General features: G+C 39.7%; 3 protein-coding genes across 5 annotated transcripts; all 3 read right to left on the bottom strand.

Moving 5' to 3' along the window:
* Window positions 1-1245: 1245 nt before the first annotated feature.
* Window positions 1246-7242, bottom strand: LOC146548652 (N-formyl peptide receptor 1-like). The gene is made up of 4 exons (XM_085262291.1): window positions 7011-7242; window positions 4450-4571; window positions 4173-4359; window positions 1246-2652 (listed from the first exon to the last, which is right to left on the bottom strand). The coding sequence occupies exons 3-4, from the start codon at window positions 4350-4352 to the stop codon at window positions 1834-1836; spliced, it is 999 nt and encodes a 332-aa protein (XP_085118417.1). The 5' UTR covers window positions 4353-4359; window positions 4450-4571; window positions 7011-7242; the 3' UTR covers window positions 1246-1833.
* A 2930-nt stretch (window positions 7243-10172) lies between these two features.
* On the bottom strand, window positions 10173-17006 carry LOC146548651 (C3a anaphylatoxin chemotactic receptor-like). The gene is made up of 3 exons (XM_085262198.1): window positions 16939-17006; window positions 14890-15073; window positions 10173-11133 (listed from the first exon to the last, which is right to left on the bottom strand). The coding sequence occupies exons 2-3, from the start codon at window positions 15064-15066 to the stop codon at window positions 10315-10317; spliced, it is 996 nt and encodes a 331-aa protein (XP_085118324.1). The 5' UTR covers window positions 15067-15073; window positions 16939-17006; the 3' UTR covers window positions 10173-10314.
* A 930-nt stretch (window positions 17007-17936) lies between these two features.
* On the bottom strand, window positions 17937-23040 carry LOC146548650 (formyl peptide receptor 2-like). 3 transcript variants are annotated; one of them, XM_085262306.1, is made up of 3 exons: window positions 22961-23040; window positions 20205-20388; window positions 17937-19054 (listed from the first exon to the last, which is right to left on the bottom strand). In XM_085262306.1, exons 2-3 carry the CDS (start codon window positions 20379-20381, stop codon window positions 18236-18238), a joined length of 996 nt encoding a protein of 331 aa, XP_085118432.1. In that variant the 5' UTR covers window positions 20382-20388; window positions 22961-23040; the 3' UTR covers window positions 17937-18235. The 3 variants fall into 3 exon arrangements, with proteins under 3 accessions (XP_085118432.1, XP_085118434.1, XP_085118433.1); XM_085262308.1 differs by lacking the exon at window positions 22961-23040 and having other exon boundaries at window positions 20205-20245; window positions 20319-20383; XM_085262307.1 differs by lacking the exon at window positions 22961-23040 and having other exon boundaries at window positions 20205-20746.
* Between the last annotated feature and the right edge of the window lie 3931 nt (window positions 23041-26971).

The raw sequence follows: 26971 nt of genomic DNA, 5'->3' as shown, positions 1-26971 counted from the left end.
GTGATATTAACCAGAGCCTGCTATGTGCTGTGGCCTGAAGACAGAGCTGTCTTTCTGATGTTGGGTGGGTCCAGCCTTACAGAGTGTCCGGGAGGATAATTGCCGAAACAGATCTCAATGGAAGTTATCTGCTTACTATAAGGGGTAGATAATGTGTGTCACTGCTCGGCCTGGCGTCAGACTGTGTGTTCTGTCTGCTTTGAAAGACTGAAGGTTTAAAAAATAATAATATTCAAATAGATGGAGCACCAGAAAAACAAAAGTAATGGAAATTAATTTAAAATCACTTATTTAAAAATACATTTGTATTATAGTTGTAATACAAATAATCTAGTTTAAATTGCATTGATTGCACTGCTATAAGCTGCATTTCATTATGTACAGAACAGTCTTGTATATGTAATCCAGCGGCCCCAAACTCCCAGGCCACGGACGGGTATCGGTCCATGAGTCGTTTGGTACCAGGCCGTGAGAGTTGAGGCTCGGCTGTGAAATTTATGGTTTTCAGAGTTTTTATTGGTTTTTGACATTATGTTTTCTTTTAAACGGTTTTAGCGTTAACTCTGTGTCCCTGGGTCTTATCCCATGTGTTATAAATAAATCTTCTTTTTTTGGTACTGGTACAGGTTTTATTTTGTTGTATTTATCTGCAACACCTTAAATGCCGGTCCGTGAAAATATTGTTGGACATAATGATAGACATGTCTGTGGTGCAAAAAAGGGTTGGGGACCGCTGATATAATCTATATTTAATGTACCCAAATGAAATATCACCCATTAAAAGTCCAAAATTTTTGTAAGTAGTTAATGAGTTTACACATTCAATTCTAATGTGATGTGTATCTTTGCAAAAAAACCCAAAAAAACTTGTATATTTAAGAGACATTCATCATTAAAATGATATTTCCACATATAAAATAACTAGATTTAGTTTTTCTCTATTTTTTTAATCATTGAGAAAATCATTATTTCAGTTACAGTACATTATAGTGTATATAAAATCAAGTACAAACTGGTGATTTAATCTATTTCACATAAAATAATTTTATTTAATAGGTATAAGTGTTAAATGTTGTTATTTACTAAACCATTAACATTACTTTAAAAACAATATCACTCCTTTAATGCAGTACTACTGTATTACATTTGAATTAAAAATATTTGCCTTTAAAAACACTTTGAATTTTAAAATTTTACTAAATATACACATAGATAGATAGATAGATAGATAGATAGATAGATAGATAGATAGATAGATAGATAGATAGATAGATAGATAGATAGATAGATAGATAGATAGATAGATAGATAGATAGATAGATAGATAGATAGATAGATAGATAGATAGATAGATAGATAGATAGATAGATAGATAGATAGGCACTGTTCAGTGAAAGTGCTCTGATGCTAAATGGCTTTTAAAGAGTCACAGAAAAAAAATAAAATGACAATTAAAAGCCTCTAGCTTTTAAAACAAGAGAAGCCTGGAGCAATCCCCCTGGAGCTGCAGACACTCTAGAAGAAGGGTCACAAAACGGTGTTTCACTCCAGTGTGCCAAATATATATTTTCTTCACTGAGCACAGAATGAAAGAAAACACCTTTTCACAGTCATACCTACTAATTCTTGCTTCACATAAACTGCAATGAAAAGCTACAGATTACAAGTTACATTATAATAACGACTTTGCTATTGCCATTTCACTGCTATACTAATGGTTTATATAAAGATATGCATTTTTTTTAGCTTTAGGATCATTGGGGGAAAATTTAAACTTTAGCTACACCCACTTTTTCCTGCCACTAAAACAGTGTTGTGTTTCAAACCAAAGCTTTAATCCAAAGAGCGATCAGTGGACTGAGTCATCTGACCATCCATTTCATCTGTCAGAGCTCTTTTATAAACTCTCATTACACTCTGCCTGAAACCCTCTCTCGCTTTTAGACCCATGCAGAAGTACAATAGCGGGTTCACACAGCTGTTAAAGTAAGCAACACCTTTTGCTACAGGGTACCAGATTTTCACCACTGCATTTTCATTGTCCACCATCTTCACCAGTAAGAGGCAGTGGTAAGGTGCCCAGCACAGGAAAAAGGCAATCACCAAACAGGCTAGTATACGCAGAGGGCGGGACTTTCCTGAGAGGCGGGTGCGTCGGATTCCCACCCCAGCCAAGGTGTAGCAGATCAGAATGATTGTGAAGGGAAACATGAAGCCACAAAGGAAGCGGATGGAGTAGAGAGCTACTTTGGTGCTGTTGTACCCCTCTGCCTTCTCTTTCGGGTCCACAGAACATTTAGTCAGGTTGTTGTTGTCCATGTACATTTGGCGATGAATGAAGTAGGGAATGCTGAAGAGGATCGCTGGGATCCAGACGCAGATTGCCACCACCCTCGCTGCCAACAGGGTGCGACGACGCTTTGTGAGGACAGGCTGCCAGATGCAGAGCACTCGATCCAGACTAATCACAGCCAGCAGGAAGACAGAGCAGAACATGTTGGTGTATTTGAAGAAGCCGTTGAACTTGCAGAGAAAAAGGCCAAAAGGCCAGTGGTCGAAGAAGAGCATCTGAATGAGGGAGGAGACTCGTGTGAAGCAGAAGATCAGGTCTGCTATCGCCAGATTCACCAGCCACACGTTGGTGACACTCAGCTTTAAGGAGGAGAAAATAAAACGAGATGGACAAGAGAAGAATGGAAGAAAAAAATGTATTTATATGAAGCAAGTCACCAGATTGTGATATTATCAGCGATATTAGCAATTTTAAAATATCACTATTTGGCCTTCATCTTAATCTTGTATCAAACTCAGTAGGTTGTTATTATCAGTAGCATCAATAAACATCTAGTGTTTATGTGAAAAAATACATGAGAAGACTCTGTTGGCAAATTGTATCACAAGGCAATTGCTAAGTGAATTAGCAATTCACTTAGCTGTGAATTGTGGGGATTTGTGTTCCTATTTTAACTTGCAAACACACCATCCATTACTACCTCTGAAAGGGTGACCAGCTCTCAGTAGGAGGAAGAGGTGAGACAGATATTGACTGATAATGATCACTCATTGGGCTGATAAGGCCAAAGGCTGATGAGGATGTACTTATTAAATTTAGCCACACTGTGCACATTGAGACCCAACACACTGTGTTTCAACTTGTACAGTCATAATCAGTGCTTTAACTTATTAAGTCTTAATTGGTCAAAAATAAGTTTAATCACACCAAATCAATGGATATAAGAAGTTTATTAACAGCTGGATTTCCTTATATGCTGATATGACTAGAAACAATTACAGAAGGGGTTCATTAACAAAAGAGAAGAAAAAAGAGGGTTATTTGGAGTTATTTAAGCCCAGGGTTAGTGGGTTTATTTATCAAGAAATCACTCAAGGACATTTACAGAGTGGTACCGAAGCCACTCCTTAGTTATCTTGGCTGTATGTTTAGGGTCTTGTTCTCTTGGAAGATGACCTTTCACTCGTGTCTGAGGTCCAGTCGCTGTTGAGCAGGTTATTAGCAAGGATGTCTCTGTACATCATGATGAGCAGTGCCCGGTTTATTACAGACATGAGGCTTGGCATTCAGCCCAGTGAGTTCAATCTTTCTTTTCAGAGAACCTGATCATTTTGTGTTTCATGGTCTGAGACTCCTTCAGATACTTTTGGGAAACTTCAGGTCGGGTATAATTCCCTGGACTTCCTGTCTTGGTTTGCGCTCTGACATGCACTGTCAGTCTGGGACTTAAATCTGACAGCTGATCAGTGGAAACAGGATGCACCTGACCTCAAAGGCTGTAAATATTTATGCACATGTTATATTTTTGCTTCTTATCTTTAATAAAGTATTAAGATTTTCAGACAAACTCAAATATTTGTACTTCTACTTAAGTGATGGATGTATGTTCTTTTGCCACCTCTGCATTTTGGCACGCAAAAGGAAATATTTCACTAAGAGGTGAATGATAAATCTGCCATTGAGTATTTTTTTTAACAGTATACTGGTTGCATTCATGCACTGATATGTAACATTAAAAAAAAAAAACAAAAACATATTTGCTGAAGCTGTCTCGAAAACTCTTGCCTATAAAATATTGTACAAACTAAATATGAGAATTTCACAGAGATACTTAAAACCTCAGAAGGTATTTGAAATACATGTTTCACTTTATATCTACCTTAAGTTTGAATCCAGCCACCCAGATCACTATAGAGTTCCCTGTGATGCCGAGCACAACGGTCAGTGCATATAAGATAATGGTGACATAGTCCGCTATGGCATTGATGCCCATCATAGTTGTCTGGTTCTCCTTTGAAAACTTGAGCATCTGATTGGGCAGAGAGACATTGGAAAACATTGTGTGGCTGTAAAAGAGAGAACAGAAAAAGAACAAAATATTACTCATCATGTAACTCCTGATCTTCCAGACAGTGAATAGGAAGTCATAAGATTACCTCACACGCCGCTGTATATTATCATACTCACTGACTCCCTAGATGATTTTTCTTTGGCCAGCTAAGGCATTTGCTTTGATTCACATTGGCTGCTATCTTCATCTATTTAGGTCTTTGTCACGCTGCTCACAATGAGATATATATTACTTTTACAGCCATTGTAAAGAAAATTATGTAGCTTTATATATCAAGTTACAATAGAAATAACCAGTGGGTCTTCAAATGGGTGCACAGCTCAAATGAACAAAAAAAATGACATCATTATTTATCTAACAAAAACCAAGATGCAGAAGCAGTGAGTCAGAGACTGAGTGTTAGTCTTACTGCTTCCATAGGAGGACATACACAGCAGTGATCTTAGAGAAGCAATTGTTGCTGCCGATTAGTCTGTGAAATGGTTACAAGGCAATTTTAAAACAACTTGACTTGTTTTGGCTGTGTATGGTTCTTCCACATGCTACTAAGGCTGCTGTTTCTTAAATGAATAAGCTGTTACATTTCCAATATGTTTTATTTCATTAGACTTCAATAATCCAATCCAATAAACACGACTCAATGACAGAATAAGCTGTTTGGCAAAAAAGATTTGACAAGTTTTTTATGGTCGCAGCCGACACACTCAGCTCTACTGCTCAACCCATAAATGCATTATCCTTACAAATGTGCAAATGTGGCACCACTTATGGGGGTAATAAACAGGTTTTGCAGTGCTAAGAAATATTCATCCAAACATACAAAATATAGTATATATAAGTGTGTATAAATTATATATGCATATATGTATGCATAGGAGTGTAATTCTTGACCAACTGTTGGCTGAAGGTTTTGTTGTATTTTAAAGTGTGTGGGAAATGGTTAAACTTATCGAAACAGGAAGTATGTTATGAAAATGGATCAGGTCTGAAAAAAGATTATGACATTAAGCAAATTTCATCATCTGATAAAGCTCATGTTACAGAGTCAAAAGCTTAAAAACAAGTAACAAGTGGTATTTGTGATGAGATCATTTCCTTAGACCTTAATCTTTGAATACATGTGACTCTGGCAACAACTCACTAAGGTTTAACAGCTTAAATATACTAGTTTATATAACTTAACAATAATCTAATTTCTGCTATGCAGAAGATATTAGATTAAAAGCTGTTAATAACATAAAACTGTCACCCTGATCTGTAAAGAGGCCTGATCTTGTTCTTGTTCATTAATCAGTGCAGATACATAATAGAATCCTGTCATGATCCTGGGTCTTTTGACCTAGCGTTTTGGAGTTTTGGTTTATTCTGATGTTTATGTTATGTTTAAGTTATTTAGGTTATCTAAGTTCATTTGCTTATTAGTTTTCCCTTGTGTTTTCAACCCGTTAAGTCTCCCTTGCCCTTCATGTGTTTCATGTCTGTGTGTCTTATGTTGTCAAGTTCATGTTCTCATGTCTGCGTCTCATTATGTTTCCTGTTTTATTTTGAAGGGGTCCTGTGTTCCTATGTTCAGTGTTTTTAGTTTTACTCTCCCCTTGTGACATCGTTATGTTCATGTGTGTCAGCTGTTTTCCCCATGTGTTCCCAGTTCCCTCATTAGCCTTCTGTGTGTATTTAGTCCGTGTGTTTTCAGTCATTCCTTCTCAGGTCTGCCTCAGCCAGACTGTGACAAATCCAGCCTGTACTCACACTTGTAACACAAGCTATTCCCTGCTTTTAGGAAAAAAATAGATTTTTCAATTCCTCCACAGGTTAGTGGTAACTACTTTCACTCTGTTGAGGCGTCAGGACATATGATGACATATGGTTTTCTTTATCACTATATTTTTGCCTGTTGCCAAAAAATGTATCAGGCTATAACTTAATGTGCTGTTTTGGGTATTTTGACCCTAAAGTTTTAACCCATAATGTAGTTGAACATGAAAGATTTGAGCGAGATGAACAAATTTTGAACACTAACTACAAAGAAATTCATTATATATGGAAAACTGTCTGGGTTTTAGTATTTGTTAGTTTGGTAAAAAGTTGTTATTACAGTTGGCCCCATCATGCTTTGATGCACATGTTTATTTACACTTTAGATGCCTACAAGACCACAGGTCAGCTGCTTTAGAAGAAATTCTAGTTTCATTTCTTTATCCATGTTAAGGTTCGTAAAACTTTCCTTTGGAAAGGCAAATTAAATTCTCACAAAGACATCCTGTTTGTTTAGGTTAATAACTTTCATTTCCATCAAATAATATAGCATTCATTTGAATGTGTTCATTCCTAACACATTACCTAGTCGATATCAGTATAGATATTGAGTTGGATTTTCTCCCATTGTGGGAGATCTGATGTGGTTTCTAAATATTTCTTGATTTCTTTTTTTAAAAAACTGCATGTAAACAATTCAATTCATCATAAGCTCTTTTCCAAAGATTTTCAATCAACTATACATAACCAAAGCTCTCTATTAAGCAGAAAAACCTAATATTACATTTAAACAGGCAGGAAAAACAAAAATGCAAAAACACGAATTAAAAAAATAAGAATTTAAGTATCATCTGAGAGATCTAACCAAGAAAGAAAAATTGAATTTCTTACCTAAAATATTGAGCTAAAGTGAGCAGCTTCACTCTTAGTAGTCAGAGGCAGAAGTGAGGATGTATTTGTTTGTCTGTCCTGTAGTTACTTCAAGTTTGGCTGTTACATAGTTTGTGTCATGGCTCTCACACATGTGAATACACACTCCCAGACACATTAACACACCCTCCATTTCCTCTTTTTTCACGTCATGTGTCTGGCTTAATCTTCCATTCTGAATATAGTTGGGTTTTTTTTTCCTCACACAACCATACCCACATTTCCCTCCCATTTTATCTCAGACATAGATTCACACACCAATTAAGCATAAGACCAGAAGTGTGAAAAAGTTGTTTATATTCAATTGCAGAATTGTTTTCTGTTATAAACTGTTCACAGCTGTTTCCAAGAAACAAGGCCTTAATTGGCATCCAGCAATGGAAAGTTGATTCATCCTTCCATCCGCCCATTTTCATCCGCTCTGTTGAAGAGTGAGATTTTTGTAGGTGAAATCTCAGGACTGAGTGGCCTACTTACAGATGGAAGGGATGGAAGGGGTTCTGTTTTGGCAGAAGGCTCAATAGGGAATGTCATCAGTATGTGCATAGAAAATAATCATATTTTAAGCAGAAACTAAAGTCCTGGGAGGTGACTGACTCCAGCAATGCCTTCAGCAACTAGACTATGCTGAAGGCACTAGAAACTTCTGCAAACATCTGCCTTCTTTCTGTTAGCTAAATAAAACTCTAAAACCATTTTTTCATACAGTCTTTCTTATAGTCTTGCTTAATATATCAAAACAAGGAAAACCAAAATGAGAGTAGAAAAATGTTCTTACCCATTTAAACCCATGCCTTAATAGTTGTTAATAACCTCTGGCTCTCTTCCACAGCGTGTCTTTTGTCCCATTTTCCACACCTTATCTCCAACTGGTCGTGGCAGATGGCCGCCTCTCCCTGAGTCTGGTGCTGCCAGAAGTTTCTTCCTGTTAAAAGAGAGTTTTATTCCTGCCCACTGTCACAAAATGCTTGCTCATAGTGGGATTTATCTGATTATTGGGACTTTCTCTGTATCAGTGTAGGGTAACTGCCTAATAATATAAAGCACCTTAAGGCAGCTGGAGTTGGCACTATACTCACCATTAGGGATGGGTATCGAAAACCGGTTCTTGTTGAGAACCGGTTCCCACTGTTTCAATTCCTTGGAATTGTTTGCCATTTTTGCAAACGATTCCCTTATCGATTCCAGTCGCCCTGAATGACGTCACCACGTTGCGGAGCGTCATTTACCTGGCAGTTTCTCAAACGCTAAAAAGTTTGGTTATACTTTACAAGAATGGATGACAACAGGGCAACTTGCAATACTTGCAAAGTAGATACTTCATTTAAGGGAGGAAACACTACGAATATGCAAAAGCATTTGCTCACAAAACACGCGATGCCCTTAAATGAATGTCGTGTTTTTAATTCCGCTCCGGACTCGTGAATCTCAACCCAGCAGCAGCGGTAACGTTTGCACGTCCTCTCCCGTTAATGCGGCAGGTAAATAATCAACTAACAGTGCATATTATGGTAGCGCGATCTGCCTTATCTGCCATTACTGCCATTACTGTGCGTTTAGGTGACCATGATGAGAGAGACAGAGTCTGGCTGGCGCTCGCTGGCAGTTCTCGCTGCAGTCTACCGGTAGCGTCTCCTTTCAAGCCAGGATAGACTAATGTTACCGAGCAGTGACTAAGTTTGTGGTCAAAGGCTTGCACCCATTTGCCACAGCAGATGCCCCCGATTTTCGGTAAGTGAATGTGTTTAATTGTAGGCAGGGACATTACTGGATATTCTTGTGTAATTGCTACAGAATAATTTATGTTATACTTTGTTATTGCTACAGAAGAATATTTATTTTATTATTTTACATTTACAATTTTTTTCCCCGGGGTCCCTGTGACACCACATTGAAGAGCCGTAGGCTGGATCTCTTAAGATCTCACTGCTGGGTTTGTAAGGCCATGTTACTCCTAAATTTCTATCTTGTTCAAAGAGAAGATATAAAACAAAGTTCTAAGCTAATCGACCTTAGTGTTCTCCTTTTTTAAAAAGAATCGATAAGAGAATCGATAAAGAATCGAATCGTTAAACAGAATCGAAAATGGAATCGGAATCGTGAAAATCTTATCAATACCCATCCCTACTCACCATACACACACAGCAGAACATCCCGTTAAATTGGGGTGAAATGAGTCCAATGTTTTGTTGTTGTTGTTTCTTTCTGTCTGATTGCCATGGTGAATTGTGTGTGTGTCTGAGCTTCACTGATGATGTCATTTTTTCTCTACTCATGCATGTGCTTCACCCAGGGTGAACAGGACGGAACAAACTCTGATCAGTTCTGGAGCTGATAATTCGGAGTTACTTATTTTGGAGTTGAAGTACGTTGATTATGCTTCCTGGAACAGATTCCTGTCCCAGGTGTGCATGCAGAGGATAATAATGGTGAATCCTACAAAAAGGAAGTCTTTCACCTACAGGCACCTATAGACACAGCCCTGTAAATTTAAGTATGAGATGTTATAAAGACTGTTACTGTCTGGTTCTATAGGAAAACTGAATTTGGTTTTAAACACATTATTGAAAATCAGGAGTCCAACCTTAAACTCAAGTATGCAGCTTACACAGTCATTATTTGTATAGTTCCCTTATTGTTAATGCCTCAAGCACCAAAATGCATACGATATATCAAGTCTAACCCTGACTTTCACTGTCAGGTAAAGCTGTTAAAATGTATTTTCAGGCACTCAAGGGAGAGTTAAGCATTGATCCAGGAGAATTGTATCCGTTAACAGTCTAATGGTGTAGACTGTTATTAATTTGTGTTATTAATATTTAAACAAATAATTTGTATGCACTCATTGCATTTATAAATTGTAGTCCCTACTTCATACACAGGCAGTGTGTGCATTCAACAGAAAGCAAAGTAACGTCACACACACACACACACACACACACACACACACACACATATATATATATATATATATATATATATATATATATATATATATATATATATATGTGTGTGTGTGTGTGTTTTTTGTTACAGTAACTATATATAAGATTAAGTATATTAATCTTAGTGCCTTGTAAAGCATTTTCATTTTAATTGCATTACAATGGTTTGCGTTGAGAAATTACAACAGACTGATCAAAACATGGAAATTTATTCTTCTGAGCTTTAGGATAAATCAGAGAAACACAAAGATTAGCTACACCCACTGCTGTCAGACTCTTTTTTTTGGCACAGAAACAGTGCTGTGTTTCAACCCAGAGCTTCAGTTCAAAGAATGTTCAGTGCACTGAGTAATATGGACATCCATATCATCTGACAGAGCCCTTCTATAAATTTTCATTAGACCTTGTCTAAATCCCTCACTCATTTTTAGACCCATGCAAAAATACAGCAGCGGGTTTACACAGCTGTTAAAGTAGGCAATGCCCATTGCTACAGGGTACAATATTTTCAACAGTGCAATATTGTTGTCCACCATCTTCACCATTAAGAGGCAGTGATAAGGTGCCCAGCACAGGAAGAAGGCAATGACCAAACATGCTATTACACGCAGAGGGCGGGACTTCCCTGACAGATGGGTGCGTCGGATTCCCACCCCAGCCAAGGTATAACAGATTAGAATGACCATAAAAGGAAATATGAAGCCACACAGGAAGCGGATGGAGTAGAGAGCAACTTTGGTGCTGTTGTACCCTTCTGCCTTCTCAATCGAGTCCACAGAACATTTAGTCAGGTTGTTGTTGTCTATGTAAGTTTGTCGATGGATGAAGTAGGGAATGCTGAAGAGGATCGCTGCAATCCAGACGCAGACCGCCACCACCCTCGCTGCCAACAGGGTGCGTCGGTGCCTTGTGAAGACTGGCCACCAGATGCAGACCATTCGATCCAGACTGATCACAGCCAGCAGGAACACAGAGCAGAACATATTGGTGTATTTGAAGAAGCCGTTGAACTTACAGAGGAAGAGGCCAAAAGGCCAGTGGTCTGACAAGAACAGCTTAGTGAGAGAGAAGATTCGTGTGAAGCAGAAGATCAGGTCCGCTATCGCCAAATTCACCAACCACACATTGGTGACCGTCAGCTGTTGAGGAAGAAGAAAAAAAATACTATGGAAAAGAGACAAGAGGAAGAAAAACAGAAGCTCACATTTGCTAGATGCAAGTAACCAGACTGGGATGTTATCTGTGGAGATTTCTTTATGTTAAAAGCCATTGAAAACATTAAAAACACATAAACACATGATCTTTAAGTTCTCCAGAGGCCTGGTAATGAACTAATCATTTGATACAGGTGTTTTGAAACAGGATGACATCTAAAAGCTGCAGGACAGCGGCCCTCGAGGCCTAGAGTTTCTCACTGCTTTAAACTCTGGCTCTCTCTCATGCTATCCTATCTCCTTCCTCCCTTCACTTCTCTTTCCCCTCATCCCCAATTATAGTCTTTGTGTCCAGACATCTGACTGTCAGGGTTTTCTCTCTATTATTGTACGGTCTTTACCGTACAATTTATCAGGGGTCGACAACCTTTCTGATGATGAGTGCCAACTAAAATTTCCTCAGAAGTTAATGTACCATATGATTGCATTAGCAATAAATGTAATAATGGTCTATATTAACAGTTAAACACTATATAGAACAACTTTAAAGAATAATATTTGTTCGCAGATGTTGGCAGCTATAAGCAAATAGTTATCAGCTATTTGGAAACAAAAAACCAAAACTTTTTATCCATAACAAGAACTGTACAACAGAACATGCAAATGCAAATTTATGGTCTCCTCATACCAATGAAAAATACTGTCAATAAGGCATCCGCAATGTTCTGAAGACAGTTAAACCTGTCAGGTAGTGATGTCCAGCAGGTGAAAATGCAGCTCCATGAACACGCACAGCTATGGATTCCAGCTGAGTTCATAGTTCTGCAAATTTTGACCCTCACAGAGTCAAGCTTTTCAGTTCAATCAGCTGCATTTTGATATCCTCTGTGTGCAGCCAGTTAATGCCAGACAAATCCAGCTGCTCATTAAACTTTTCTGGTTTGATCAGAAAAGAAAACATTGGTCCATAGACCTGAAAGTCCTGAAAATGCATTGTGAATTCTGTCTCGAGTCTATGGATGTAGGCATGTACTTCCGCGGTGCTGATGCTGCGCTGAGCGGACAGTTCCTGAATATATTTTTTATTGCACCCTCTCAGATTAATTCACTCCATGCCATGCCAAGGGTTGGACTGGGACAGAAAATCGGCCCAAGCATTTTGACTAGAGACCAGCCCACCAGGTATTATAGGAAAAACCAGAAAGCCTTTGAATGAAAATGAACGCTGTTGTGACAGTCACGTACACTGTCTTGTTGGTATATGTATGATTTCTATACATTTTACATCAGATAAAAACGTTGGTCGTAAGATTCAGATAATTATCTATTAAAAACTAGACATTTTAAATGAGAGTAAGAAAGAAAAGTATTTCTTTGTTCCCCCCTCTCCCAGTTAATGCCCAACCTGGCCCCCTGGCAAAACTTTGCTAGACCCGCCCCTGCACAGTTACCAGCTGTCAGCTACCTAAAAAAGGATCCTGGTGTTATTTGTCTCTCAGAAACAGTTCATAACTTCCCTTCAACTCATTCATGTCACCTAAAAGGTAAACCTGTTTCTCCATCACCTGTTCAGCTCTGATGATTCAGTAAGGACATCTCCTGGTTTCATCTTCATGTTTCCCTCTCATCCAAACCGACATCATGACCAGCAGCTTTCACAGCTGTGGCTCCAGCAAACATCAGCTGATACTAGAAATTAATATTAAATAAATTCTAACAACAGCTGATCAAGCTTAAACGTGCTGCTGTTGTTTAGCGCGAAATCCGCTGGTTTCCTATTCCTGGTGCAAAGTGGGCGATAAACAAACAAGAGAGAAAAGCCGATCAGCTGATCATTGATCAGTTTCATGATTGAAGTAGCAACAGGAGAGAGAGGGGAGAGAATGAGAGAAGAAGAGGCAGCTGTGTACCGTAAAGACAGGATGACTCCAGCTTTGTGTCTTTTTTCCATTGTTGCTTAAGTACGAACTGTGTTTCTTTTCTGCTCAATACAAAACGTTTAATATTTTCTCTGAATACGGGACGATTCTGTTTTTTACATGATGTTTGGCAACTCTACTAATGAACCTTATGAATAAAATAAAGTTCACTATCAGTAACATCATAGCACCCACCCAGCTGTATAGAAACTCCGTCATGCTAGCTTCACAGTACGAGTTATTGTAACTGACTGTAAAAAGTCCATCCATCCATCCATCCATTCGCTACCGCTTATCCTTTTCAGGGTCGCGGGGGGTGCTGGAGCCAATCCCAGCTGTCATAGGGCGAGAGGCGGGGTACACCCTGGACAGGTCGCCAGTCTGTCGCAGGGCTAACACACAAGGACAGACAACCATTCACACTCACATTCACATTCACACCTAGTGGCAATTTGGATTATCCAATTAACCTATCCCCACAAACTGCATGTCTTTGGACGGTGGGAGGAAGCCGGAGTACCCGGAGGGAACCCACGCAGACACGGGAAGAACATGCAAACTCCACACAGAAAGACCCCGGCCTGATGGTGGAATTGAACTCAGGACTTTCTTGCTGTGCGGCAACAGTGCTAACCACCGTGCCACCGTGCTGCCTGTAAAAAGTCAGCACAACAAAAATAAACTCCACCTAAACTTGGTTTATATCTGACCCAGATAGACTGCAGGTCATAACTTCTTACCTGAAGTTCAGTTCACCTGACACTAGGACCGGCGGCCGCCTCGGGACTCTCCTCCTCCTGCCTCCCCTTTCCCTCATCCACCTGCTGGCCTCTGTGGAAGCTCCGCCGTAGCCACCACCAAACAACTGAGTTATTTTTATACAGTTACAGCCCCCCCCCCCAAACAAAACAAACAAACAAACAAACATACAAAACAAAAACCATAGGCCCGTAAAAATTAAAAATCACCATTGGCCCATGCCCGATGGCACTACCAGTCCAGCTATGGTCGTGCCATCGGTTAACCCTTTGTGTGCCAGCTGTGGCACACGTGCCCTTTGCCAACCCCAGCCCTATATTACAAAGCAGTGTTCCCCAAACACTGTGATGTGACACATAGGTGTGCCCTGAGAAATGATCAAGTCTGCCATGGAAGATTATCTGGTTCCACCTGATTAGTACTCTAAGCATTTGGTGTGAGTAATGGGCAGAACAATTACATTCTTTTCCACTAGAGGGCAGTAAAAGTATATACTCTAATTAAACGGGTTGCCAACTGCCAGTAAAACAGAAGATGACAAAGAAGGAATTACATGATAGTCATGTTGTGAAACGACCAGCGCATAGTAGCAATAGATAAATATTTGAAAAGAAAAGCAGTCAATCTATCCTGGCTCCTGGAGAAAATTCCAATCCAGATGAAGGCCCTAGCATGAGTAGTGAAGAAGAAAGCAAAAAAGGTATATTGGGGACAAACTGAGCCAATTCCGCTATTTGTTTAGTGGTGTGCCGTGTGATGTTTCCAATGTGAAATATGTGCGTGGCTCGAAAAGGTTGGGAAATATTGATATAAAGTATCCTGGTTACAGTTTTTCTGCACATGTTTTGCACAGGTAACAAAAATCGTGGCTGTCACCTTTACTTGACTGAAGGTCACAGTTTGCTACTGCAGAGTATATTTACTGTCTTTGCTGAAGCTGCTTTGTGGGGAGTTGTAAAATGGGGTGCAGAATAAATCTGATTTTTTTTCAGCGAGCTTTTGTTAAACAGATTACTGACGATCTCAGAAGGTATTTCAAACATATTCTACACTTTATATCTACCTTAAGCTTGAATCCAGCAACCCAGATCACTATGGAGTTTCCTGTGATGCCAAGCACAACAGTGAGCGTGTACAGGATGATGCTGACATTCACCAAGCCAGCACTCACCACCTTAGTTTCCTGGTCATCCTTAGAAAAGGTGAGTATGTGCGTGGGAAGAGAGGCATTGGGAAACATTGTGTGGCTGAAAACGACAGAACAGAAGAAAAACCAGTTACTCAGCATGTCTCTCATGACTTAACAGGAAGCACCCAGCAGTTTTTGTGACTTTTTGCATTTTAAAGATGGGTTAAGTTCCAATTTTACAGTCAGAAACATAGAACCAACTTAACTGGAAGCAAAGTTTTCTTGTATGCCTAGTTTATGTTTTATTGTGTTAATTTCCCCTTCTTTCTCTATCATCCCTGTGTTTCCTGTGAGAGTCTGTCTCTTCCTTTGTTTATGTGTCCTCAGTCATGTTTGTGCCTTACTTCACATCTCTTGCTCCCTCCCTCTGTATCTCGTCTCCCTTTTCTGTTCCCATCCTTGTGTTTCACACCATGGTAAATTGACTGATTCTCATATAGCACTTTTCTACTCTCCCGGAGTACTCAAAGCGCTGTATACAACATGCCTCATTCACACCCACTCATACGAGCACTTCTAAACTCAAGTGCAAACTAATCTACATTCACACACATTCATACTCTGATGAATGCATCAGAGGGCAACTTGGGGTTAGTATCTTGCCCAAGGATATTTGGCATGCAGACTGGGGAAGCCAAGGATCAAACCACCAACCTTCCAATCAGTAGCTGATCTGCTCTACCACCTGAGCCACAGCCACCCACTACCATGTCTCTCCTGTCTGTCATGTGCATCCATGTGTTTTCTCCCCAGCCCATCTTGTTCTCTCACCCTCTCCATCTTCTCAGTCTGTTTGTCCTCATGTTTGTTCTCCCCCAGGTCCCAGTGTCAAACCTGTGTGTTTTAGTCTTCCTCCCAGTATATTACCTGTTTTATTTTGACAGTCTTTCATCCCGTGTTCAGTGTGTTCTGTGTTACTTTGCGATGTCATTATGTCTACTGTCCCAGCTGTGCTCCCATGTGTTCCCTCGTCACCCTCAAGTTTATATATTGTGCGAGTTTCCCTGTGTTTGTCCGGCACAGTTTTCTATGTGTCTCCATGCCTCCAAGTATTTCAGATTCCATGCATTTAGTTCTTCCCAGTTTAAGTTTTTATGTTAGTTCTCATCTAGCTGGTTTACTCATTTCATTTATGTTTCTCATCAGCCACAATAAAGGCTCACTTTTTGCTAAGTTTAGTCCCACCTTCGTTGTCTGCATTCGTCCACACCTCACACCAGCCAGCTGTCTGTGACCGGCTTCTACTTTGCTTCATATGAGGGGACTTCTTGCCCTACATATGGGTGCTCCTTACACTGCTCACAATTGCACATCGATTACTTGTAAGCATTGTAAAAAAAAAAAAGTACAGCCTCTTTCAAGGTTCAACCCTGACTGATGGATTATTTGTAGTTGAAAACATTCTTCTCCAGTCTTCATAGGAGTTGGAAATTAAATATCAGTCCTTTCAGCTACTAAAGTTTCCAAAGATTTAGGAATTCTTTTTTCATGACACTTCCTACATGTTTGGAGGTTAATGCAAGATTTTTTTTTTAAAAAAACTCTTGCTGTGAGAGCTTAAAGGAGTAAATAATGTTCTACAGTAGTCCTAAATGACATAAAATTCCCCCAAAGAGCCAAAAAGATAACATAAAGATGTTAACAACACTGATGTTGGTAAAAACAAGATTTGTTCAGAAAGTTAATATGTTATAAACAAAAACAGTAGCAGCTCAAAGGAAAAGAGCTGTTAAGTTAAAATGTGGTTTCTGCAATCAAAGAGGGAATCCTTTGTAAGTTCTGTGAAAATATTTTGTTATTCGCATTCCGGTGTAGTGGACAAAACCATGAATGGCACAAAAATCAAATCCCATCACCTGACCACAGTCCAAATATCAAACAACAATCTGATAAGAGAAATCTAACCCAGAATTATTTTCTTACCTGAAATATTAAACTGCTCTCACAGAGCTGTGGTGAGCTGCTTCAGTCTTAGTGATAAGAGGAAGAAGTGAAAATGCAATCTAACGATGTCTGTCATGGGAACTATAGCTTTATTACCGTTAGTTTCTGTTATGTCACTCACACGCACACAGCTTCCTTTTTTCACTGTCTCTGACTTTGTCCTGGTTTTTGCATAGCGTTATGTCACTTTAGTTTACACAGAAACACATTTATATCACTTGCCCGTTTGTCACTCACACACATAGATGGCTGTTAGATCCTGCAGGATTAGCTCAAGTCACAAGAATAATATAAAGATGAAAATGTTGAACACAGACAATGGGGACGTGGCACATTTGAACATAAATCTCTTTACCAGAGATTTTACGAGTGGAGGCAAAAACAGTAGCATTTCAAAAGAAAAGAGCTGTTGAGTAAAAGTGTGGTTTCTGCAATCAAACAGGAAATGATGTCCTCAGTCACATAAATCCGTCATTTCTGATTGTAGCGATTCCCCAACTCTGTGTGAATGGTGCTCATGGCCATTGATCAGTGATGACTATCCAGCACATCCACACTTGTAGCTGCAACAGGTTGCTGCCCCATAGCTGTTGGATTCAACAGAGTTCTGATGGTATCTGCTGAGGCTTAGGCCTTAGCACTTATCTGCATTTTGAAATATGCTAGTTTGTCTTTGGTCACTGTCCTGTTCACCTGAAACGCCTTGGTTTTCAGTAGTGTGTGTGGAAACGTTTCAGTAGTAACGGCCCCAAATAACATAAAAACTGCATGTCAGGCGTCAGATGGTTATGAGACAAACTTTGAAACCACACACACAGAGACACGAATATATACATATACATAATTTATTTGATTTTTAGATATTGTTTGAGTAAATTGTTCCAACAGTCATAGAGATTACAAGTTGCATTGATGGACAATAGATATCAAAGAATAATACTCTTTCATAAATTTGAAGGCATTTAAAAAATGGTCTACTATGTTAAAGAAAAAAATCAAGATCTATAACATATTATATACATATGTACATTTTTTGAGCAACATTTACGATCTTTGTGCCTTCTTCACAATACAATGAAAGTAATAAAAATAATAATAATTTGATTTCCTGTGTAGTAACAGACAGATCAAAGTGTCTGCACTCCAGTTTACATTTGTTAAAAACTAAAAAATGGACACGTAATCTTCCGAGCATCACAATTACTCAAAAAAAACTTTGCACCCACTGCTGTCAAACTCCTTTCTGCTTTTACAAGATTGTTGTAAACACAGAGCTTCAATCCAAAGACTGATCAGTGCACGGAGTAATTTGGCCACCTGTATAATCTGTCAGAGCCCTCGTATAAACTCCCATCAGACCGTTTTTAAACCTATCCCTCATTTTTAGCCCCATGCAAAAGTACAGCAGTGGGTTCACACAGCTGTTAAAATAGGCAATGCTCTGTGCTACAGTAAACCAGATTTTCATCACATCATTATCACCATTGATCATTCTCACAAGTTGGAGGCAGTGATAAGGTGCCCAGCACAGGAAGAAGGCAATGACCAAACATGCTATTACACGCAGAGGGCGGGACTTCCCTGACAGACGGGTGCGTCGGATTCCCACCCCAGCCAAGGTATAACAGATTAGAATGACCATAAAAGGAAATATGAAGCCACACAGGAAGCGGATGGAGTAGAGAGCAACTTTGGTGCTGTTGTACCCCTCTGCCTTCTCTTTCGGGTCCACAGAACATTTAGTCAGGTTGTTGTTGTCCATGTACATTTGGCGATGGATGAAGTAGGGAATGCTGAAGACGATCGCTGCAATCCAGACGCAGACTGCCACCACCCTCGCTGCCGACAGGGTGCGTCGGCGCTTTGTGAAGACTGGCCACCAGATGCAGACCATTCGATCCAGACTGATCACAGCCAGCAGGAACACAGAGCAGAACATGTTGGTGTATTTGAAGAAGCCGGTGAACTTACAGAGGAAGAGGCCAAAAGGCCAGTGGTCTGACAAGAACAGCCGAGTGAGAGAGAAGATTCGTGTGAAGCAGAAGATCAGGTCTGCTATCGCCAAATTCACCAGCCACACATTGGTGACCGTCAGCTGTTGAGGCAGAAGAAAATAAAAGATGGAAAAGAGATAAGAGGAAGAAAAAAATAGAAAAAATGGAAGAAGCAAGTAACCTGACTGGGATGTTATCTATGCCAATTTATTTATGTCAAAAGCAGTGTGTTAAAAAAGATATAACCACAAGCAGATAAGATAATTTTACAGGTTTAGGTATTATTACCACATATGAAGTTACATTTGGTGTGTGTCAGTTCAAATATCTGCGCATTTAGAACTCAACCACAAAGAAGCCATTGCACACCAGAGCGTCACTTTGCGAAGGCTACAGCAGATTCATGCTCTGCGAACACGATTCCACTCAGAGGGATGAGAGGGGTTTTCATCCACCCCACACATGCTTCCATGTAGTTCTCCAAAATCCTGACTACATGTCACTGAAAGTGGATGACGTAAGCAAGCACATGAGGACAGTGGGATGGAAAAACTCCCATTTAACAGGAAGAAATCTCTGACAGAAGTAAGCTAAGGGAGGTGCGGCCATTTGCCAAGACCAGTTGCAGGTGATGTGAGGAAGATAGGACAGCCAGACTAAGCGTGGAGGCTTCCTGTGAAGCAAAGGAGGATCCAGAGTAACCTGATCAAGTTCTGATATAAGCCAATCTCGAAAATAGAGATTATACAAGATTTGATGATTATTCAAGATCTTGTATTCAAGAAGAAGGATTTTATACCAGGTTCTTGATTTAACAGGGAGCCAATGAAGTGAAGTCTGTATGGGACAAATGTGCTCTCTCTTTCTAGTCCCTGTCGGTACTTGTTGCAGCACCTCTAAAAGCTGTTTCTTTTATAAGCTTCTCGGATGAGACAGGAAACATCTTCAACTTAGTTAATGAAGATCATCCTAAGTTAGTCAACTTGTTAATTTGTACTGCAAAAGGATGTATTTTGGTCCATTCTTAGCCCTAAACAAGTACTTTTGATACATAAACCTGAAAGATAAGGGCAGGCTTGGATCAAAAAGTAGGAGGTTTGATCCCTGGCTGCTCCAGTCTGCATGCCAAATCTCTTTAGCCAAGATATTAACCTCAAGTTGTTGTTGTTGTTGTTTTCACAGAGCTTTTGTTAAAAAGATAAATGGCAAGCTCAGAAGGTATTTGAAACATATTATATACTTTATATCCACCTTAAGTTTGAAGCCAGCCACCCAGATCACCATGGAGTTCCCTGTGATTCCGAGCACAACGGTGAGCATTAAGAGGACGATGGTGATATTGTGCACTATGGAATTGATGCCCACCGTAGTTGCCTGGTCATCCTCAGGTTTGAGAGTGTCGGTGAGCAGCGAGGCATTGGGACACATTGTGTGCCTGAGAAGGAAAAAAACAGAAACAGAACAGAAAAAATTAAAAATGGCACCTTTAAGACAGACACAAAAAAAACTATGCACAAAAGAAACATGCAACTTTGCTGCGTTGCTTGAGTGCCTCTCTCTGCATTGATCATATCTTTAAACCACGGTGAAGAAAACCTCTAACAGCCTTTCCTGTGCCTAACAGGAAGACAGATGTGTGCAGCTCTTTTAGGTTAGCCAATAGGCTGGATCCTATGGGCTAAGAGAGATAGAGAAACATCCTCAACATCCATGACTAATTTGCCTTGGGAGACCCTATAGCAGGGGTTTCCAAACTACGGCCCATATTTAATAGGCCCACAAGAAATTTTATAAAATAGAATATGGCCCCCACTTCAGCTTTTGCTTGAGTGTATTGCATTTCCTAGTTTTAACACCAGGGGGAGCTACTGTTGATCAAGGCAGTTGCTCCATCAAAAAGGACAATCACAGAAGAAATTTACCTCAAGTTACTAAACATGGCAGAACCAAAGAAGCGAAAGGTAGAAAGTGAGTGCAGAAAATTTCAGACATGGTAGGAGAGTGAATATTTCTTCAAAGAATTCAAGGGGAAGTGTGTCTGTTTGATCTGCACTGAAACTGTGGCGGTTATGAAAAGTGTACAATGTACGACGTCATTATGAAATCAAACATCAGGCCTATGCATCCTACACTGGTGCTGAGCGAGAGCAGAAAGTAAAGCAAATGGTAGCTATCCTGCAGGGTCAGCAACAGTTTTTTTTTTTCGTGCTCAAAGGTCCAGGAAAAGGCTACAATAGCCAGCATTGAAGTCGCCCAACTCATCGCAAGACATGGCAAGCCTTTTTGAGATGGAGACCTCATAAAATACTGCCACATTAAAGTTGCCTAAATAATGTGTCCGGAAAAAGTGCAGGATTTTTACTCCATTGCATGTGATGAGAGCACTGATGCCACAGACATCGGACAGCTGCTAATTTTTTTGTGGGGAGTGGATGAGAACTTTGGAGTTTCAGAGGAGCTGCTCGATCTTAAGAGTCTAAAAGGCACAACAACGGGTATGGATATTTTTGAAGCTGTCAGACTCAATTCACAAAGTGGGACTTAAATGATGCCACTCAAAAAAAAAAATATCAGTCTATTTGGCTCAACATACATATGTGAGCAAAGAACCAAAATGAGCGATCTCCAAGAGGTCCTTCGCATCTCAACCACTAAGTTTACTCCAGACCAACCAGCCATCCTTCGGTCCACAGCGCAGCATCAGTGCTCCAACTGAGTGCAATGCCGTTCCCACTTTAGGTGAGTAAAAAATATATTCCACAGTACCTGTGGGTTAATAAGCATGCATGTGCAGGTACACATGCTTTAAATATCAATCACGCGCATCAATTCTGTCACTACCCTGCTTTTTGTGCACCACTTTCTTATATGCGTTTTTTTGTTAACACACAGACTACACACCGCTGTGCACAGCGCACACACAAAGTCAGTTGATGTCATCTGATGCAGATTTGCTCTTTGATCAAGTGACATTCTTCCTATTTGTGGCACAAGTGGCATCGGATCAGCACCGCAGCTGGATGCCCCGATTTACATACCCAGTGCAGATGACACTCACCAGAATAATTTACTAAAATTATATGCACTCCTGTTATTAAGTCCAGTTCAGTCTGTTAATGTTGATAACTGTTTCAAATGAACGTTAATAGGTGTGTTGCTAAGCCTAATAACTTAAATATTGTTGAATATATTTAAAGTTTTGTCTTTAATTATATTCAACAATATAACATATTTGACCACTTTTAATTGATTTTTCTAACTTTAATACACTAAAGTTTAGACTATATACCTAATTTCTAGTAAGTGGCCCAGCCCCTCCTATATTTTTATGTATGTGGCCCTCGGTGAAAAAAGTTTGGACACCCCTGCCCTAAAGGGACCCAACTGGGCCTGAGAACATAGCTCCTGGATCCTTATGATACACAAACCCCTCTACCACACTTTGCCAAAAATATTAGTTCAATCTTATAAAGTCCAGTAACGCGCTTCTCGTGTTCTTTGGCAAACTGATGACATTTTCTCAGTTGTCATTTTCCATGGATTTTGTTACAGTTTTGAGGAAGGAAAGATGTAGTGTCCACAAATATTTTTCAGTGAATAAATTATTTTTGGACATCTATCCTCAATGTAACAATATATTAGTGACTGAGCGAATGTACCGACAAAGTGTTTTTTTTTCTTCCCTCAAAATCTTCTAGCAGAGACTTGTGGTCTCCGTTAAACTACAGTGAAAATTTTCATATCTTTCTATTTTTTCTTTTTAACTTACTGTCAATTAAATGTGTACCGGACTTCAATCAAAGAAACAAAACACAATGCCTTCTTTGGTTAGTTTAGGCTCACGGTGAGCATCATTGTTCTGATATACCATAGAGAGGAAGATTATTTTGAACAGGTGAACAAGGCAGGAAAACTCACTGTTTATAAACCCTACAGTAACGGTAGCAAGTATTTGTCTTAATGGAGGAATAAAAATTGAGAAATCTGACCAAGACAAAGTTTCGTACCTGAAATGTTGAACTGATGTTAGAGCTGAGGCGTTGGTTAAGTCTTAGTGAACAGAGGCAGAAGTGGAGATGCTCATGTTCATCTGTGCTGTGGTTACATCAAGTTTGGCTGTTATCTACTTTCTGTCAAATTTGTGTACTATACACACGAACACCACTTCCTCTTTTTCTTATCATGTGTTTTTCTTTATCGTCCTTTAAAGACATGAACACATAAAAGACCTTTCTTTCTGCATGCATAGCATTTTTGTTTTATTTTATTGTTTCCTGTTTACAACCACATTCATGCCACCTCCCTGATTGTCAGACACACAGCTGCCCAAGCATAGATAATGTCAGAGGTTGCAGAATTAAGACCCAAATGCAGAAAAATAATAATTGAGGGGTATTGAGTAATTGAGGGGTCATTTCCGCGATGCACGTATCGAGGCTTGCTTCATTTATGGGAGGAGCTGAAAATGACGTCCGAAGCCTCGTTGCCCGGCTGTACCACGTGACTGGTTCAGGAAGTGGTTCGAACTTTACCGAACCTTTGACAGCAATATAAACCCCTCAGACTTCATTCAAAATGTGGGTGTTTGATGGAGAGTTGCAGTTAGTGAGTTTGGAGACAGTTTGGAGGTTTATGAGAGTGAGGAGAGAAAGTCAGGAGAGAATGGAGCCAGCTAAGAAGAGGAGGATGTCCTCCCCTGTGTGGGAACATTTTGATCTTATATCTCCCAACAAGGTATGTAAATTTCTACAGAAGATGTATTTTCATAATACTGATGGTGCAATACAATTTATGTTAAGCGCCTTTACTTTTGTACAAGGTGAAGTGTTTGCTATGTGCCAGGGAGCTGGGATATAACAACAACACCTCATCCATGCTTAGGCACTACAGAGCTTTGCATGAGAATAAGGGGAACACCGATTGTGGAGCAAGACCAGGTGAGCCATCAAATGATAATATAGCATGCAGTAATGTAACTAAATGATATAACAATATTATACAACTGTAATAAGTTACGTGTGTGATATTTATATTAGCGCTTTGTTTTTGTTGTCTTTCCTCAGGAGAACAATCTCAAATAGATCAAAACCTGGTTGGCAAGGTGATCGAGGACTCCCAGCCATTTAGCATTGTGGAGGACAAAGGATTTAAAAGATTTGATAAATCATTAAATCCTAGCTATGTTCTCCCCACTAAAAAGGTCATAAAAGCAGTGAAAATTTAGTTTTTACAGAATAAAATGTGGGCAGGATTGAGGCTCAAAGCCTCAGTCTGTAGCTGTACATACCTCAACGTTACAAAAGCACAACCACTGTCCACACCACAACCACACCTCACAGTAAATGATCATTTCCATTTTAAGCATTTCCAAATGATCATTTTCCATACTGCCAGTATAAATATACACAGTATACTGCCATCACTACGATATACATGTTTTACACACTCCTTTTGTTGTTGACATTTACAGGCTGTGTGCAAAAGGCCACACCCGTCAAATTCATGCCAACTAATATTTTTACGTCCTGTAGATGTCCTACTAGAGCAAATGAAGCTTCAAGACGCTTTGCGCTGGGGTGAACCAATTGGATGAAAAGCTTCAGTGCTTCAGGAAGCTTCATCTGCCCATCACTAGTTGCCGGAGCAAGCCGTGTGGATTTAACAAAGGACCCAAGATGCAGATATGCAGTGAAGTGAGAGGGCTTTATTGACACAGAACCCGAGTGATAACAAACAAAAGGCGAAAAACCAAAGTTAAAAATACACTACACTGGGAAAACTAAAACCTAAACAACAAACCTGAACACGAGAGAAAGCAACTTGCAGGGAGAATTCACAGGATGCCAGCGGGAGATTCACAGACAAGAAAACACCAAATAACACAGACGAACCAGCAACTAACAGAGGCAGACACGAGGTTTAAATACACAGAAGGATAACGAGGGAATGAGACACAAAAGGAGGGCACAGCTGGGAGTAATCAGACCTGACGAACCAGGGGAAAGTAAACTGAACACACTGAGATCAGACACGGACCTTCAATGTAGAACAGGAAACACACACACACACACGGACACAGACTCAGAGACGCAGACTAACACAGAGACCTTACAACACAAAAGGGGATACACAGGCAAGGATGACACCAAACAGGGAACACAACTAAACCCAGGGAAACCAAAACACCCCATATGGAAAAGATATATATAAATCTTATAAAGTTTGTATCTGTCTTGTGTGAAACTTGTATGAAAAGCATACAAGACTGAAAACATATATAAGATCCCTTGAAAAATTATATAATGAAACTTGTATGTTTTGGATACTTACTAAAACAATATATGAAAGTAATAAGAAAGTGGCCACTTTCATGAGTAATCACATATAAGTTTTTACTATTTCTTTTCCATATGGGACCACAGTCACAATACATAAAACTATCAAAAGTAAAAGTACCAGGACCATGACAAAAACAAAATGAAACTAATGGCTCATGTTGAAATCTATAAACCAAGATCTCTAAATATTAAAACTCAGGTTATAGTCTAAGGATGGTCTTACATCCCACCCCAAGTGAACGCAGGTACCACCTCTGAAAACTGAGGAAGTTCAGGGTCTCTCCAGGGATGCTCAGGACTTTCTATACAGGTGCTGTGGAAAGCATCTTCACGCAGAACATCATGTCCTGGTATGGAAACAGCTGTTTCCCAGATCACTTGTAAGGCATTTTAAAAAAGTACAGCCTCTTTCAAGGTTCAACCCTGATTCATGGATTATTTGTAGCTGAAAACATTCTTCTCCAGTCTTCATAGGGGTTGGAAATTAAATATCAGTCCTTTCAGCTACTACAGTTTCCAAAGATTTAGGAATTCTTTTTTCTTTTTTTAATGCAAGATTTAAAAAAAAGAAAAACTCTTGCTGTGAGAGCTTAATGGAGTAAATAATGTTCTACAGTAGTCCTAAATTACATAACTTTCCCCAAAAGAGCCACAAAGATAAGATAAAGATGTTAACAATGCTGTTGTTGGTAAAACAAGATATGTTCAGAAAGTTAACATGTTATAAAGTAAAAGAGATTTTACCAGGGAAGCAAAAACAGTAGCACTTTAAAGGAAAAGAGCTGTTAAGTAAAAATCTGGTTTCTGCAATCATAGAGAAAAACCTTCATAAGTCCTTTGCCTAACTAGAGGGAACATGACCAAACAGAAAAAGAGGAAACATTTTACTGTGCAAATGAAGGATTAGGATTTCGTGCATGGTTAAACAAAAACTTTTTATAACGTACAGAACTGATAAGATCAGGTGCTGCGCAGTGGAGGGTAAACACTGTAATCTGTATGAGGAAATAAGTGAGTACGCTGTTAGAGTGATTTCATGAAATGTTGTTATTGTTGTGCTTTAGGTTGTAAGCCTTGTCTTAAAGAGTATGTTCAGATATTCTTTTGTTCTCCTCCCCAGCCTTTAAATTGTGGGGAGGCCGTAATGTTTAACTACAGGCACATTACATGCGAGATCCTGGTTTCCTTATCTTCCGAGGAATGGTCACTCCCGGCCACTTAGTGGCTCGCCTATGCTTGTATATGGTGAACCGTTAAAGTTGAGCCATATACTGGAGGAGCATAGATGACCCTTTTGTAATCAGCAGGAAGTCACACAGAAATACACACACACACACACACACACACACACACACACACACACACACACACACACACACACACACACACACAGACTGATGTTGTTTAGATATGCCTGCTTAGGCATGTCACATGTATTTGTAAAATGCCTATTCATGAGGCTAACCAATGAAAGCAGCTTGCAGAGGGAAGGTAGTTGAAGTAGTTCGGAGGCAGCTACTTCCTTTTCAGCAGATGCAATAAAGAGTGCTGTGCTATCTCGTTCTTGAGTGAGTGTCTGCTTATCCAGCAGTTTCAGGTATATATCCCTGATAGGGATGGGTGCCATGATGGCACCGGTTCGGACATAAACGGCAGTAACCAGACCGAAAAGCAGCGCAC

This window comes from Mchenga conophoros, linkage group LG22 (assembly GCF_057382185.1).
Source record: "Mchenga conophoros isolate Kocher_MC1m ecotype Shallow Benthic linkage group LG22, M_conophoros_male_GT1.1, whole genome shotgun sequence".
Taxonomy (NCBI): Eukaryota; Metazoa; Chordata; class Actinopteri; order Cichliformes; family Cichlidae; genus Mchenga; species Mchenga conophoros.
Note: the sequence above shows the minus strand (reverse complement) of the source record. Positions and strands in the feature narration are given on the sequence as shown.

Bases quoted from the DNA above. Each gene is read 5' to 3' on its own strand.
- LOC146548652 (XM_085262291.1), bottom strand. From the start codon at position 4,352: ATGTTTTCCAATGTCTCTCTGCCCAATCAGATGCTCAAGTTTTCAAAG. The intron at 2,653-4,172 runs GTAGATATAAAG...TCCTCCTTAAAG, and splicing joins TGGCTGGATTCAAACTTAAG to CTGAGTGTCACCAACGTGTG.
- LOC146548651 (XM_085262198.1), bottom strand. From the start codon at position 15,066: ATGTTTCCCAATGCCTCTCTTCCCACGCACATACTCACCTTTTCTAAG. The intron at 11,134-14,889 runs GTAGATATAAAG...CTTCCTCAACAG, and splicing joins TTGCTGGATTCAAGCTTAAG to CTGACGGTCACCAATGTGTG.
- LOC146548650 (XM_085262306.1), bottom strand. From the start codon at position 20,381: ATGTGTCCCAATGCCTCGCTGCTCACCGACACTCTCAAACCTGAGGAT. The intron at 19,055-20,204 runs GTGGATATAAAG...CTGCCTCAACAG, and splicing joins TGGCTGGCTTCAAACTTAAG to CTGACGGTCACCAATGTGTG.